Here is a 16,328-nt window from a genome sequence, read left to right as displayed (position 1 = left end):
TAGGTAGACTAAGATTTAGTTGAATATTTCTTAGGTTACATGTCACTTAAATGTTGAAAATTGATACCTTAATATTTTCTTTGCTGTAATTGTTAGATTTTTTAGTAATGAATATGTATGTTTCAGTCATTATATGTATTTTTCAGTTATGCATTTGTATTTTTCATTTTATGCATATGTATTTTTGAGTAATGCATATGTATTTTGAGCAATGCATGCGTTACTTTTCGATTCTGCACATATACTTTTAAATAATACATAATTATTGTATAGTTTTACATAAGTTTATATATTTTTATGATGCATACATATTTATGATTAATACATAAGTATTTTATCAGAAATGCATGTTGTACCCTTTTATGTTATGCATATGTATTAATGCATAATGCATATGTATATATGAATACTGCATTTGTTTTTTATAAGTCTGAATATATATTTTCTGCAATATATATATATATATATATATATATATATATATATTTGTCTGAATATATATTTTTTTGGCCATGCATATGTATGTGTATTTATCCAGTTTAATACATGTGTATTTTACCACATAAGCATATGTATTTATGAGTTATTCATAGATCTTTTTCATATATGTATATATATCTATGAATAATGCATATTTATGTATGATTAATGTATATGTTTTTTTTAAAAAAAAAATATATATTTAAAGTTTTAGTTATGTAATTGATAAGTCATTATATGTATTCAATTACTTTTATTTATTACATAAATGTATGTTAACTCATTCTTATTTTTTATAGATTGGCATAGGTTTTTATTAGATTCTCATATGTATTTTTTTTAGATTAAAAATTTGACTTATGTAACGTACAGTTCATTAAATATAAATAAATGATGTTACACGTCTTGTATACTATATTCTTAATGATAGCATTTGCAACAATTTAACTACAAAAAGTTCAATAACATTAAAAAAATTATCAAAATTTAGAATCACATAATAATCAGTGAAAAAATGAAGCAACTATTTTTTGACTGAATACATCAATAAACTTATCATTTATTATATTTTCTCCATGAACGTCTATTGTGAATGAACTGCAATGATTTTTATTTTTTTTTCGAGCATATCTTCTCTCGACTTTTCACGATTCTTCTTTGCAGGTCTCCCAGGGGGTCGCTTGTATTTTGAGGGCAAAACTATCTCCTTCAATATCTCCTGTGAAATTATCCACTCATTTTGTGTGGTAGAGGAAAAATGGAAAGACCATACGTTCTTAACACAATTTTTAGCTTGTATAGATAATAGCAATATGATCCCTTTTGAAAACTCTTGCTATCAAGTACCGCACAAACATGCACACACAGTATCTCGTCCAATTAAAATGCATGGCAAGAACATTTTTTTTCCTTAAGAAAAACAATAAAATGTTTATCCATGCCGTGAATTGTATAGACATACTCTGAGACTGGTATAACTTGAAATTATTAATACAAGAATAATTTTTAAAAAATAATTGACAATTCAAATCATTCCAGTTTATCAAATGTATTTATTCTGAAGCAACATATGTATATTACAAGTCTTAATATGTATATTTATGATATGCATATGTATTTTCATTACAACATATAAATTACTGCATATGTATAATATAAATACATATACCTGAAAACATTTGAAACAGATAGTGAACACATAAATAGACTGAATATGTATATTACAAATACATATAGCTGTTAAAATATATAAAGTCAAATACATATAGCTGTTAAAATACGTACTTTAAAAATAACTATTTCGTATATAAAAAAGTGCAAAACGAATTCCAACAAACATGAACATTTTTCTTGAATACTAGTTATCATCGACTAAAATTCAAATTTCTTGTATAAAAATTGTATCTCAAATTTCAAATTAAATAACGACATGAATAACTTTAAATTTGAAAGAAATAATTCGCTCAAATCATTTTTTCGAGAACTGATAGAATTCATATACAATCCCAAATTTTGGAATTCCACGACTATTACGCAACTTTGTTGCAAGTTTTTCAGCAATTCACGTGATATTTTTTTTTATGAAATTCACAAACATAATCAAGTTTGTTTATCGATACCTGTAATTGAAGAGTTGTATTTTCAATATTTTCTTCAAAATTTTAGAAGATCATCAAAAATATTGGAAGCACTTTATTTTTTGAAATAGCTTTGATTTGCTGTTTATGAAAATCGTTGTTTAAATTTGAATTATGTTGATGTAAATTAACGGCTAAGGTAAAAATAAAAAAGTCATATAAGGTAAAGGAATCTATTTAATTAAATATGGCATAAATCAAGGAACAATTTCATTCCTTATTTAATTCTAACTGATTAGATTTACTGTTTTTAATTTGAATCTGTATTTTGGATTTTGATTTTAGTTTCTGATTATTAAAAATGTTTTTTGAATTTGAATTAATTGTTGTAATTTAACATTGATGTAAAAAAAAGAGTTTTAAAGGTTAAGGGAATCTGTCAATTAATTGTGCCATAAATAATTAAACCGTTTTTTCCATTTTAAACTGAAACTGATTTGCGTTATATTAGGAACATAATATTCTGGTGTATATGTATTTAACTAGCAACAGTTTACTCAAATACAAAATACATATTGCTATTTTTTATAATTTTGAAATTGTTGCTAAAAAAGTTACTATTGACTCTATAGTTGCTATTTTTGAAATTTTAAGTAAAAGTGAAAATTTATTTTTAAAATATTGAATAAGTAAAAGTGAACAACGAAAGTACTCCGTTCTGTTTCATTTGACTGTTGTACACATTTCTTAAGAAAATTTAAATTAAAAATATATTTTATTAAATTAAAATTACTAATAATGCTTTATAACTTTAAATTTGATTATTACTAATAAGGGCAAAATACAAAAAAAATTATTTTGATTTTATAAAATATATAAGTAAATTGAAATAACTATTTTTACCATAGGAGTCAAGTTAAACGAAATCAGAGAATATATTTTTTTGGCTGCTTTATCAAATCAAAAGACCTTGTTCCAAGAATAACATCAATAATTCAAACAATAAATGCATCCATACCAAACAAAGAGCTTCAACGGGCCAAAAATAAAAGCTTAGTACGACTAATTCATAAATGGACACTCAAGTAAATGTTTTGAATTTCGTAGCTATTCCTATTAATAATTTGGTTGATCAAATTTTTAGAATCAATTTATTTTTAAAAAATATTTTTTTTAAAATGCTTTTAAAAAAAAGTGTTTTTGATGATAAACAGTTTGTGTTTGAGCAAAAAATTTAAAAAGTCATTTTGAGCAGCAACTAGCATTTGACTAGACTTTTAAAACTGTTTTTAAGTATATTTTTTCAAAAGTGTTTTTAGAAAAAATAAAAAAATTTAGCTTATGAAAAATTGTTTATTTTACTCTTAGAGTGTGTTTGGTATGAAGGAAAACATTTCTCAAAAAATGTTTTTCAATTTTCTCATGTTTGGTTAGCTTAAATGTTTTGAAAAATATTTTCCAAATCAATTTATTTTCCTCAAATTTAAGGAAAATGACTTTCCTTCAAAAAGTAAGAAAAATATTTTTCAAAACACTCTTTTAACCTCACACCTCAACTTTCCAACCTAACCTAAGTCTTGGGTACCAATTTCCGACACTGACACGAGATCCAACTCCCGACCTTGACTCCCAATTCTCGACTCAAAAATCGAGGTTAGGAGTTGGAGGTCGGGAGCCTAAGTCAAGTCTTGAGTTGGGAGTCGGGGTCAGGTATCGATTCGGGAGTCGCGATCGAGTCGAGTGCCAAGGTTGAGTCTCGGGTCAGAATTCAGGGTCAGGCCTCGAGTCGAGGTCCAATCTCGAGTCGAGAGTCGAGGTTGGGTCTCAGATTGGGGCTAGGTTTGTTCTTGGTTCATAAGTCAGGGTCGAGCTTGGGATTCGGGGTTCGATCTCGAGTCGAGGTCGGAGCCAGAGTTTGTTCCTGGGTCGAAAGTCAGGGTTGAGCCTCGAGTAGAGTCGAAGTTCGATCTCAAGTTGAGAGTCAAGGTCGGGTCTTGAGTCGGGTGCCGAGGCCGGGAGTTAGGGTCGGGTCTTGAGTCGGGAGTCGGGGATGGGTCTCTAGTTGAAAGTCGAGGTCAAGTCTCGAGTTAGAAGTCTAGATAGGATCTCGGGGCGGGAGTAAGGGTCGGGTCTCGAGTCGGGTGCTAAGGTTAGGTCTCAATTCGAGAATCGGGGTCAGATCTAGGGTTGAGTGTCGAGGTCGGGTCTCTGGTCAAGCGTTGGGGTCAGGTCCCAAGTTGGGTGTCGGGGTTGATTTTCGAGTTGGGTGTTAAGATCGAGTCTCTGGGTGGATTCTCGAGATCGATTCTTGGGTTTTTGGGTTAGGTCCTGATTCAACCGTGGGGTTCAATTATTGGATTTGGAGTCTGGGTCAAATCTCAAATCGGGTTTCGAAATTGAATCATGATTTGGGTGTTAGAGTCTTGTCTTGGATAGGTTGTCTTTGGGTGTTAGAGTCTTGTCTTGGATAGGTTGTCGGGGTTGATTCTCGGGTCAGAAACTATTTTCCTACATAGTAAATTTTTACTCTCTAGCCAAATGTTAAAAGATATATTCTGAAAAATATTTTTTATTCACCAAACAATCACTAGAAAATATTTTTTAAAAAATGTCTTTCACTCACCAACCAAACATGAGAAAATAAATAAGAAACCAACTTATTTTTGATGAAAAATATTTTACTTCATACCAAACACACCCTCAAAAGCACTTATTTACCTCCATAAGTTTGGTCAAACATCTCACTTTTTTTTAAAATAAGCACTTTTGAGAAAAAACTAAGCACTATTTTAGAAAAATAAGTTTGATCAAACAGACTAAAAAAATTAGAGTTCAAAAGAGCTGAAAAGCTCCTTTCTTTACAATCAAGTGACTTTCAGCTCATTTATTAAACCTGAATAATTTCGATCTTCAAGCAAATACTTTGTTTTTAATGGGAAATTTATATTATTATTTTTTTATTTTTTGATGTTTTCGAAAATAAAACTTAAGCCACCGAACTTACTACAGTTAATTTTGCAGCCACTAAATTGTGGGGGCCTAAATTGCCTATGCCTTAGCCATTCTCAACTATAATTAATTTGCTTACTATTCTTAGGATTTAGGGTGGATGTTACCTGTGGTGTTGTTAATTTAAATATCACGTTTATTTTAATTATTACTTAAATCTTAATATAGCGATAGATGAAAAGTACTATTTTATGTAACGATCAATTTGGTATAATCAGATGTTACCTTTCTTTTTCCTCATTTTTGTGTAGTTATTATTTACTAATCCAATTTTATTCTTTACCCTATTTTTTATTAGTAGTTCTACCTCATACCCCACTTTTCTCGTAGTTTTCTCCTTCAAATTATTGATATGTATCATTATGTTAGAACAAAAAATGATACAATCTATCCAAACATTGTATTCATTAATGATATAATCTATCCAAACATTGTATTCATTTATGATATAGTACGGTACAATACAACACAAGGGATTACTTTTCCTTGAGTCAAGAGTTTCGAAAATAGTCTCTCTACCTCCAAAGTAGTGAAAAGGTCTACGTACACTCCACCCTCCCACACCCCACATGGCAAAATTATACTGGATGTTTTTCATGCTACAATAAATTGATACATTATGAAATACTAATAACCATCCAAACATAATGTAATCACACAAAGATAATTTTGGTTACAATTTTAAGTCTAAATCCAGCCACAAGCAAAACCAAGATTATTAATCCTAATTCATCCAGAATTTAATATTTGATATTTATTTAATTAATGTCTAGTTGAGATTTATTTGTCCTAATTCATATTAAAATAGATTTTCTAATCCTAGTTTAATTTGATTTTACACTATTATAAATAAGGATGTTTGCTGCATATTTTCTAGCTTTTGAGTTATTGATGGGTTTTATTAGTTTTAGGAAAAAAAGGTACATGCACCTCGTGAGTGGCTCAAAAAGAACCACAGAAATGAAATGATTCACCCTCTTTAAACCAACCTCGAGGCGTAGCTTCTCATATCCTATATATTTAACATAGAGCTATCAAGAAGTTGCTAAAACATGGAAATATTGGAGGGTAAAAATGTAGTAGTAGAAGAAGAAAACAGCAATAAGTACAAGGGAAAAGTATGTGTGACAGGTGCATCTGGTTTTGTAGCTTCATGGCTCATCAAACGCCTTCTCTTGTCTGGTTACAATGTCATTGGCACAGTTAGAGATCCAGGTAACATGAAACTACTCAATACTTTTGTGAACATCTCGACTAACTGCCACCTCCTACTAGGTACCAGATAAACTCCGTCACCAAGGCTAAAATAGATGGAAAGAAATCACCTAGAGTTCGTTTGGTAGAATGTATTGTAAAATATAATGCATGCATTAGTTAATGTGTATTACTAGTACCTTGTTTGGTACGTCTTTTTGCCTGTGTATAACTAATGCAAGCATTAGTTGTACACTCTTTTGTGTATTGGAGTGTGTATTAGTAATACACTCTTATTTCCTATGTATTAGTCAACAACAACAACAACAAACCCAGTGTATTCCCACCTAGTGGGGTCTGGGGGTAAGATGTATGCAGTCCATACCTCTACCTCTGATGAATTCCTATGTATTAGTAATACAAAAATTTTAAACACATGCATTAACTTATTAAATGACCTCAATACCCATCAGTTTCCCTTTCAAAATATTTCACCATTCCTTTTTCCGTCATTTTAATTTGCAATAGTAAATCTTTTCAAAACATTTCACAATTTCTTTCCCCGCCATTTTAATTTACAACAATGAATAGTTGATTTAAATAACTATAACATATTTGTGCTTTGCTTCGAAGGTCTTTAAAAAGATTAAAAAAAATTGAGACTATTTTTTAAGTGGGTAACTGGCTTAACTTATAAGTTGGTCAAAATAGCTTATAAGTTATTTTTTGCTTAAAAAGGGTTTGGCAAAATTTACAAGTGCTTAAAAAAAGTTAATTTTGGTTTTTTTTAAGCCAAAAACAAGAAGTAGCAAATCCTAACTTATTTTTTTCTAACTTATAATCTATTCACATTTGACCAAGTAATTGACTTTTTTGCCCTTATAATTTTCATTTATCGGTGTCCTTATAATTTTTATTTATTGGTGTTCGATTACTTGTCTGAATGAAAAGTTAACATTTCTCTTCACATAAGCAAGTTAGTATTGTATAATTTGGTTTATTCCTTAGTGGACAATTAATTGAACAAAATATTTAACATTTCTCTCAAATTATACCAAGGACAATATGTAACATTTCTCTTCACATAAGCAATTATATTAACTGTTTGCCAATTATCACAATTGTCCAAATTCTTCACATTTCTCTTGCTCATCTTTACTAATTTCAAAGTTCAAACTCCAATTTACACAAATACTTATAACGTTTGGATAGATGTGTCATTTTCTACTACTATTATATACTGTCAAATATAAAATATTTCACCATTATATCACGATAAATTCAATAATGCAATATAAGAAAATTAAAATAATATTTGAAATAAATATTATTAACATAACCATGAAGAAATAAATAATCTTTTAATTGCACATCAACGTTATACGAAATCTTAACATAACCATGAAGAGACAAATAACCTTTTAATATAGATATAACTATCTTTTTCAAATACAAACATTCAACACTTAAACACTTTAAAAAATAATTTTTTAGCACACCAAATTAACAGTCATTCATGAAAATATTTTTAATACATACATACATACATACATACATACATACATATATATATATATATATATATATATATATATATATATATAAGGGTATTTCAGACATTTTGACCCAAAAAAAGTGCTTAAAAGCATTATTTACCAAACACATCAATAACTTTTTTTCAGCCTATCCAAACGGGCTCTAATTTTATGTCTTATATTTTATTTTTATTTCGACTATGTTAATACGTCGGTGTAACATTTTTGCACAAAGACCAACGTCTTGCAATTAATCTTAAAACCTCTATATACTAGTTCAACAATACTAATTATGTTTGAGAAGAAAAAGAACTTTGTTGCAAAAAAATGTACAAAATCAAAGAATGGTATTTTGTAAACAAACATTTCCTTTATAGAAATTATGTAAGAGACATTATTTCTTATACATCAAACCAAACAATATATAAGAAATAATACATGCATAACTAATACAAGCATAACTAATACAAGTATTACTAATGCAAATATTACTAATACACTATATTCTGCATTGTTCTTATACATTCTACCAAACGACCCCCTAGTATTTTGTCTTTGTTGAAATTTAAACCTGAAATCTCATGGTGCTCAACCCACTTTATTGACCACTAAACCACACCTGGGTTACACATGAAACTACTCGTACTCTAATTTAGTACATTCAATGGCGGAGCCAGGAATTACAACAAAGAACTTCAAAATATGCAAGAGTTCCACACTCAAGATTCAAACGTGCGTCTTAAAGCAATTCTTGAAACGCCTACTAAGGCTTCTCTTATGTCAAGACGATTCAACAATTTATATATACAGCAAACACTTTAGTACTTTAACCTTAAATGCATAATATAATTTTTTCGATGAAGGGAATTTAAGCGGGATCAAGAAGACTTTTTTTTCTCTCTCCAAGAATTTAGTTCAGAAGACAAGTAGAATCTCTTCAGTCCATGATTCTATAAAGTATTGAAATTGGTAGGTTGTAGGTGCATGTTTCAATTAAGTGAATTTTGATTTGGTGAGATCAACTCAATAAAAGGAAAAAAGCAATTTGAGTTTGTTGAATCCATGGGGTTTGAGGGCAGCTCACTTGGTGATCTCCCTCCCTTACCTTACCCTACTAAAAGGAGGTAAAGAAGTGGTTTCTGGTAGACCCTCGACTCGAGTAACGAACATCAAAGCAGCAAAACGAACAATATAGAAGTCAAGAGGACATAGAAAATAATAGGGAAAACATAGCTTTGCCCAGCCTACATTTGTATTGACATGTCAGACTGGTACATTAAGGGTGTGATTACTTGCAAATGCTTCTAAATGATCCGAATATTAAAAAGGACAGCCCGGTGCGCTAAAGCTACCGCTATGCGTGGTGTCCGGGAAAGGGCCCCACAACAAGGGTGTATCGTAGGCAGCCTTATCTTGCATTTCTGCCAGAGGTTATTTCCAAGGCTTGAACCCATGATCTCCGGTCACATGGCAGTAACTTTACCAGTTACTCTTGGAGAATGAAAAAGATGCAAGATGTGCTTGTATATATAACGGATAGTTATACACACCCATATTGGACACATACACAAACGCATTCATGTAACATAGCTACTAGTAATGGAGATTATATCTGTTTCATGGCGTTGAAGTTTTTATGTCAAAATCAGGGAACCAGAAGAAAGTAGGACATTTATGGAAGCTAGAAGGAGCGAATGAGAGACTTCGTCTGGTGAAGGCTAACCTAACTGATGAAGGCAGCTTTGATGATGCTATTATGGGCTGTGAAGGTGTTTTCCATACTGCCTCACCCGTCTTGGGAAAGGCTACTTTTGATGTCGCGGTATACAAAATATATTATGTTCGTTTCATTTTATATGACAATATTTGACTGAACATACTAGCTATATTAAGTCAAACATTTTATAACTTCTCAAAATCAAAAGACAGGGAATCACCTTCAAGTAACTAACCGTGCATGCTGCAGGCTGAAATCTTGAATCCAGCAGTAGATGGTACCTTAAATGTGCTAAGATCCTGTAAGAAAAATCCAGAACTGAGACGTGTGGTTTTGACCTCGTCTTCTTCAACAATGAGGGTAAGAGATAACATTGACCCTAACATACCATTGGATGAATCATCTTGGAGCTCTGTCGAATTCTGCAAAAAGTATGAGGTAAACACATCTATTCTACTTATATTCCATTTGATATCATGGTATTGACTGAGCACGATGTTTAAATTATTAACTCGACTCCTATATTAAAAAAAAATAAAATAAAAAAGTAGAGGTGGAAATTGAAAGATAGTTTGACAGAGAAAATATCACCTTAAACTTCAAACTTTAAATATTTTCTTGAATTTGGATTCTTCAAAGTAGTATCAATACTTTGACGCGTCCCAAAACAAGAACAGCGTCATATCAATTCGGATGGAAACTATAAACAATAATCTCATCATTTTACTTGGTGCATGCAAGATTTGGTATGTACTATCAAAGACACTAGCTGAGAAGGCTGCTTGGGAATTCTGTGAACAAAACAACATCGATCTTGTGACAATACTCCCTTCTTTCATCATTGGGCCAAGTTTGCCTCCAGATTTATGTTCAACAGCAGATGATGTTCTTGGTTTGCTCAAAGGAAAGACAGATAAGTTTGATTGGCATGGAAGGATGGGTTATGTTCATATAGATGATGTAGCGCTCTCCCACATACTTGTCTATGAGCATCCAAGTGCTCATGGGAGGTACCTTTGCAGCTCAAAGGTTCTTGACAACAACCAACTTGCCTCACTTCTATCAGAGCGCTATCCATCTTTGCCTATTCCTAAAAGGTTAGTATAATTCCGAGAAGAGGTAGATAACATTATATAAGCTATGGTTGCATTTGCATCTATTGTCTCAAACTCAAGCTACGTATGCAGTGGCAGATTGTATCATGAATTGTCATTTGACATTGCTCCGCTAAACATTTGTGAATAAACAATAGATTAGCCCACTTCAAAATACAAAATAAACATTAATTTAGATTTTAGAACATGAAGTAACACCTCAAAACCCCTGCAGCTGAAGTCTCAACTCCAAGTACCAAGCCAAGTGCCGTTAATAGGTAGATAACACTTGCACAAAATCCTGCCTACGTCACTGTAGATATCAGGAAGTTAGAAAAGTGAACTCTTTGTAATTATGCATGTCTCTGTGTGTGTATGTATGTATGTGAGTATAGTAAGAGGTGCTCTCCACTGCTTAAAGATCTTGGATCCATACTGTATTCGTTATCTCTGCTTAAAACAAATAATACACACTAGAAAGAAAGTACCGTTTTGATGAAGACTCACACTCGCGAACTGTTATTTCAGGTTTAAGGAACAGGGTAGGCCTTCCTATGATTTCAATACTTCGAAGCTGGAGAGCTTAGGAATGAAATTCAAGTCCATTGAAGAGATGTTTGACGATTGCATCGCATTCCTCAAAGAGAGAGGCCTTATTTCTTTCATCTAAGTGACAACATTTCTGCATAAAAGTTCTGTTATGAACCTTGGATGTTTTATTTTTACGTATCTCGTGTTCTGATCCTTTGTTATCTATGTCAATGATTACCTAATCACTACACTAGTAATACGGAACTTATCCTAGCATCAAGGCTAAGTTAAAGCAATGTAGTAAAATGTTCTTAAAATCAAAAAATAAGTTAAAGCAACAAATACCTCGACTATCTCATCAATGTCACACAACAAACTATAGATTCTGGTACCCTGGCTAAGTCACTTTTATCACATCCACAAATCTTATGTCTGTGCTGGATACCAGCAATATAAGCAAAACTCAAGGAGGCAAACTATGTATCTTACATATCATACATCAAATATGCAGAGGTGTAAAAGGCTCACGCGGTAAACAATCAATAGAGCTAGAGCAGTATCCTATCATAACAACCTGAAAAAAAACATCTTCAAAAGACACAGAACACCTACTAAATCTAAGCGTAATTAACCCGAGGCCCTAGCCACTCACAGAATAAATGAAGTATCATGTACCCCTTTATCAGTAATTTTTGTTTCTATTGAAATACAGTTCAATTTAACAATCATGTAGCAAGAAATCCTTTTGACTCTAAACCAACAAATGGATCTTTCAGTTTCTGAAAATGCACAAAGAGACATCGAGAGTAAGATTTCTTGCTGAAGAGATTAGTACTTTCAAATCATACGTTAAGTAAACATAAACAATTCCAAATTACTCTTTATATTTCAAGAAGGGTATGCTCTGGAAATAAACTTAGATTTACGAAGTCTCTGCTTTGATAAATTGAAACATAGAACAGAAGAAAGTAATTTTCTAAAATAAGAAAAAGAAATGATTTACTTATAATTATTAAACTAACTGCATCAATAAGCACCTGGAACAAGATTACTATATATCTTGCCATTGGCATCAACCTTGGAAGTTCTTCAGTCACTTGGAATTTGTTCAAGGCGGGGATTGGTTGAGCTGAGAATTCCTCGTTGGACAACATTGCACTTGTTACTGTTTCTTAACAAAAGAAAAATATGAAAAGGACAGGCAAATATATATTTCTTTTTCCCTCTTTGGGGTATACTTATCAATTCTCGAGACGAGGGTCTATCGGAAACAACCTCTCCTGTGTACCTCAGGTAGGGGTAAGGTCTGCATACACCTACCCTCCCCAAACCCCACTTTGTGGGATTACTCTGGGTATGTTGTAGTTGTTGGGGAATACTTATCAATATTCTTATAGTAATGGCTGGAAAATATTTTCCTTTTTTCTCGTTCAGTTATACATAGCATCACCATGCTTAGTGGAGTATTACTTTTCTATTTTTAGATAAGTAATTGTGTATTTTACATGTTATTAGTATCACCGCAGATACTAACAAGCTTGCTACACATATAATGAAAGAGGATGATACTCATGCTGGTGTTTCTTAGCATTTGTGACTGTAACAAGAAAGCAGCATAATCCAAAAGCAACACTACCAATGCTTCTAGTTTTGAAAAACTGAATATTTGAGTGATCAGGAATCAGCTAAACTATATGGCTGCTCAAGATATTAGAGTAAAATTCTCATCTGCTCGCAATGCTTGGAAATAGTTGCACTTATAATACACACAAGTAGCTAAAATATACAAGGATGAAAATCTGGTCTTTGAACACATGATGCTTGAAACTATTACTTCTATCATAAATTGAACTGACTACATTTAACATCAGGAACATTAGAGTCTCCCAGTTGAAACAACACTTGATCAATCAGACAACTATTCACTGCCTAGTAAGAAAAAAAATGGAAACGCTTCATCCAAAATTTACCACGAAAAACATTTGATTGCAAGCCTATGCGTCAATTACTTGCGCGAACTTCTAGCTCGAAAAATCTTTTGAAGAGTCAACATCTCACCTTCACTATCTTTTTTATGACAGCCTCTTCTCACGCCCATGCATAGCGAGTGCTTTACTGCATCGGGCTGTCATTTTTTATCAGGCAACGCCTCATAAACAGGCAATGCCAATGAATCACTAAACTTCAAATGAAGAGCTCTAACACCATCCAATTTCTTGGGAACAAACTCAATAATTCCATCAATGGAAGCTAAAACATTCTCCATAACTTCACCATTCTCCATCCCTCCCTTTCCAATCTTCAAAACACTACATGTCCCATTCCCTAAACACAACAAAGTCGTCGAACACGCTCTTTCTATCTCCTCCTTCCAACTACTATTCCCCCTTAAATCCACAGGCACAGGTACTTTCCTCTTCTTCTTGTAAAACTGCTTCCCTAATAACCCCGGAAGCAAATTCACCACTCTTTTATCAGCCAAAAACAGTTCATATGAATCATACAACTCCCTCTTTGCCTCAAAAGACTTGTACTCAGACTTCAACTTGGATATCTTCATAACTTTGTCAATTGGAATCCCTTCATATTCAAGCTTTTTTTGCACTGTTTCAACATCAAGATTGATTTTTGAGTTGTGGGGTTTCTTGATTTTGTCTGTTTTAGCATCAAGATTGATTTTTGAGTTATGGGGTTTGTTGAAATTGTCTGTTTTAGCATCAAGAATGGATTTTGAGTTGTGGGGTTTTTTGGGTTTGTCAGCAATGATGAGACAAATGTTGGAGAAGGATTGAAAGGAGTGAGGGAGGGTGATTTTGTGAGGTGTAGTGAGTTGTTTAGGTGGGGATTTCTTGAGGGTTAATTGAAGGTATATGAAATCATCATCATCCTCTTCTTCTGATTCTTCATGTGAGAGTGAATTGAGGTTTTGGAGTTCCTTGGATTGCAGTTTTTTCCATTTGAGAAGAGCGTTTACTGATTTGCGAACTTGCTCTTCATTAGTTTTCGCCTTCGTCATTGTTGTGGAAGCCATTGTAGCTGAGCTGAAGAACTTTGGTGTTATGGCCCTATGGGAATGGTGACGGCGACTGTGACTTGTTTGAGATGGCGTTTATAGGAAAAGGGTTAATTATGTTTTTGGTTCATAAGGTTTTGAAAAGGTTAGAATATTGCCCTACTATTTATAAATTTTGCACCACACACACGTATCTATAATCTATAATCTATATATATTATATTATTTATTATACTAATTTAGATGTATGCATTTTGCGCATGTATCTCACTTTAATGAGTTTAAATATTATATTAAATATGATATTGATTTAAATAATAAAAATAAATATTATTTGACCTGCAAATTTCATACCACTTAAATAGATTATAATAACACTTTGATTGAGTGTTATTTCAAACTTTACTAATACTCCATTCACCCTATTTTACTTGTCTCAAATTTTTTAATTTAATTTTTCATTTTACTTGTCATTTTTCATTAATCAAGATAAAATAATTTTTTTTCCTTTTTACCCTTAGTATTAATTATTTTATCTCCAAATTAAAATGTAAACATCATTTAATAGGGATATTATGGTAACATAGTCATGTTATTAATTATTTTCTTAATCAGTGTACAATATCAAATTTAGACGAGTAAAATGAGAAGGAGGGAGTATCTCATTTTTTGGGACTCTATTAATTATTGTTCTTCACCTTAAAAATGTCATCGTAAATGATATCTGTTTGTGTCATATGTTTGATGAAATTAAGTTACTTTTCAGTATCTAAAGTAATGAAGTGATTTATGTTATTATTTAAATATAGACTTATAACAATACTATTAGTATAAATATTTAACACAATCAAGAATGAAAAGTAAAATAAGAAAAGAAGCACGGTAAACTGTACCATTACTTTAATTTAGATTTCAACAAATCAAAATCTTGTAATTTGTGGTTTAAAAAAATCTACTTAGAGTTATATTCCTAAAAAGAAGCAAATGAAAATTTAGTATTTTATTAAGATTTATAATCTACTTAAAATTAAGATATCTTTAATCAATTAATTAATAATATTTATATTAATTTGCTCTCTTTAGTTAGATTTAGATTATTCTTTAAAAACTACCGCAGATAGAAAAAAGAACATATTTAGACACAGAATTTTATCATCAATTAACTCTTGATAGTATCAATAATTATAGAGATAAATTTGTTTTGATTTAAGTTATGTTTTCTAAAATCTTAGTATGTTTTTGAAGTTAACAATAATAAATTATCATATATTATTGATAGATAATTGCCAATTCAAAAGATTTAATGTAAATAGTAATACCTTGAATGTCAATAATTTCAACAACTTGGTATTTGTTTTCATGCTCTTCATGATCATGGTCTCATGGGTACACTACATTCGAAATAAAATTGAAGGTTATTAACATGTTTAAGAGTTATACACACCACTCTTTTTCTAGAAATTCAATTGTAAGCTAGCACACAAATTAAACATAAAGAAAATAATCACAAGATTGACAATTATAAAAGAAAGTCCAAAGTACAGAGAAAATACAAATAAAAAAAATACTCGTCAAACAAACTCAATGTAAGAAAAAAAAAAATGATCCTATAAAGTATAAATTCAAGCTCAAAATCGATTACAAACAAAAAGAATTCATAAATGAAATTTTTGACATTCGACTCCTATATAATTTATATTAATGTTTATATATGTACTATTGTGTCTATAATTGTATGATAATTTTTTTAAGGTAGTAGACAACTTTATTTTTTAAAAAAATTAGTCGTAATTTTTCAATAAAAACAAGGTAATATTAGCTTACTAAGTTATGAAGTAATTTAGGTACATCATAATCGCTATATTTATGATAAAAAAAATTTCAAGAAATATACTTTTTATATTTTAGGACTCTTAATTTCTTTTCATATATTTATTTTATTATCAGTTTCCTATATATTTTATTATTTCAAGAGACCTTAATCTTTAATTTAATAAATAATAATTGAAAGAAAATTTTTAAAAAGATGATTTTATCTATTGTAAAGTTTTTTGAAGGAGAAGTTTCTTTTAAAAGAATTATTATATTATATTTTTTTTGCGGTTTCACGTAGGGGTGAGATTTTTTTTAATTACAATTTTTTAATTATTATAATATATTATTTTTTTTATTTCACAT

The 16,328-nt window shown here is 30.9% G+C and overlaps 2 protein-coding genes across 2 annotated transcripts; one reads left to right on the top strand and one right to left on the bottom strand.

The window, feature by feature from the left end:
- Positions 1-5,940: 5,940 nt before the first annotated feature.
- Positions 5,941-11,382, top strand: LOC107870408 (tetraketide alpha-pyrone reductase 1). Its single transcript, XM_016716935.2, has 5 exons — positions 5,941-6,281; positions 9,445-9,617; positions 9,762-9,950; positions 10,254-10,609; positions 11,135-11,382. Exons 1-5 carry the CDS (start codon positions 6,119-6,121, stop codon positions 11,274-11,276), a joined length of 1,023 nt encoding a protein of 340 aa, XP_016572421.1. The 5' UTR covers positions 5,941-6,118; the 3' UTR covers positions 11,277-11,382.
- Positions 11,383-13,265: 1,883 nt separating this feature from the next.
- On the bottom strand, positions 13,266-14,168 carry LOC107871644 (ribosomal L1 domain-containing protein 1). The gene has a single exon (XM_016718561.1). The coding sequence runs from the start codon at positions 14,166-14,168 to the stop codon at positions 13,266-13,268; it is 903 nt and encodes a 300-aa protein (XP_016574047.1).
- Positions 14,169-16,328: the final 2,160 nt, after the last annotated feature.

The sequence above is a fragment of the Capsicum annuum genome, chromosome 5 (assembly GCF_002878395.1).
Source record: "Capsicum annuum cultivar UCD-10X-F1 chromosome 5, UCD10Xv1.1, whole genome shotgun sequence".
In the NCBI taxonomy this organism is placed as follows: Eukaryota; Viridiplantae; Streptophyta; class Magnoliopsida; order Solanales; family Solanaceae; genus Capsicum; species Capsicum annuum.
The sequence above is the reverse complement of the archived record's forward strand: the minus strand, read 5'-3'. Positions and strand labels throughout refer to the sequence as shown.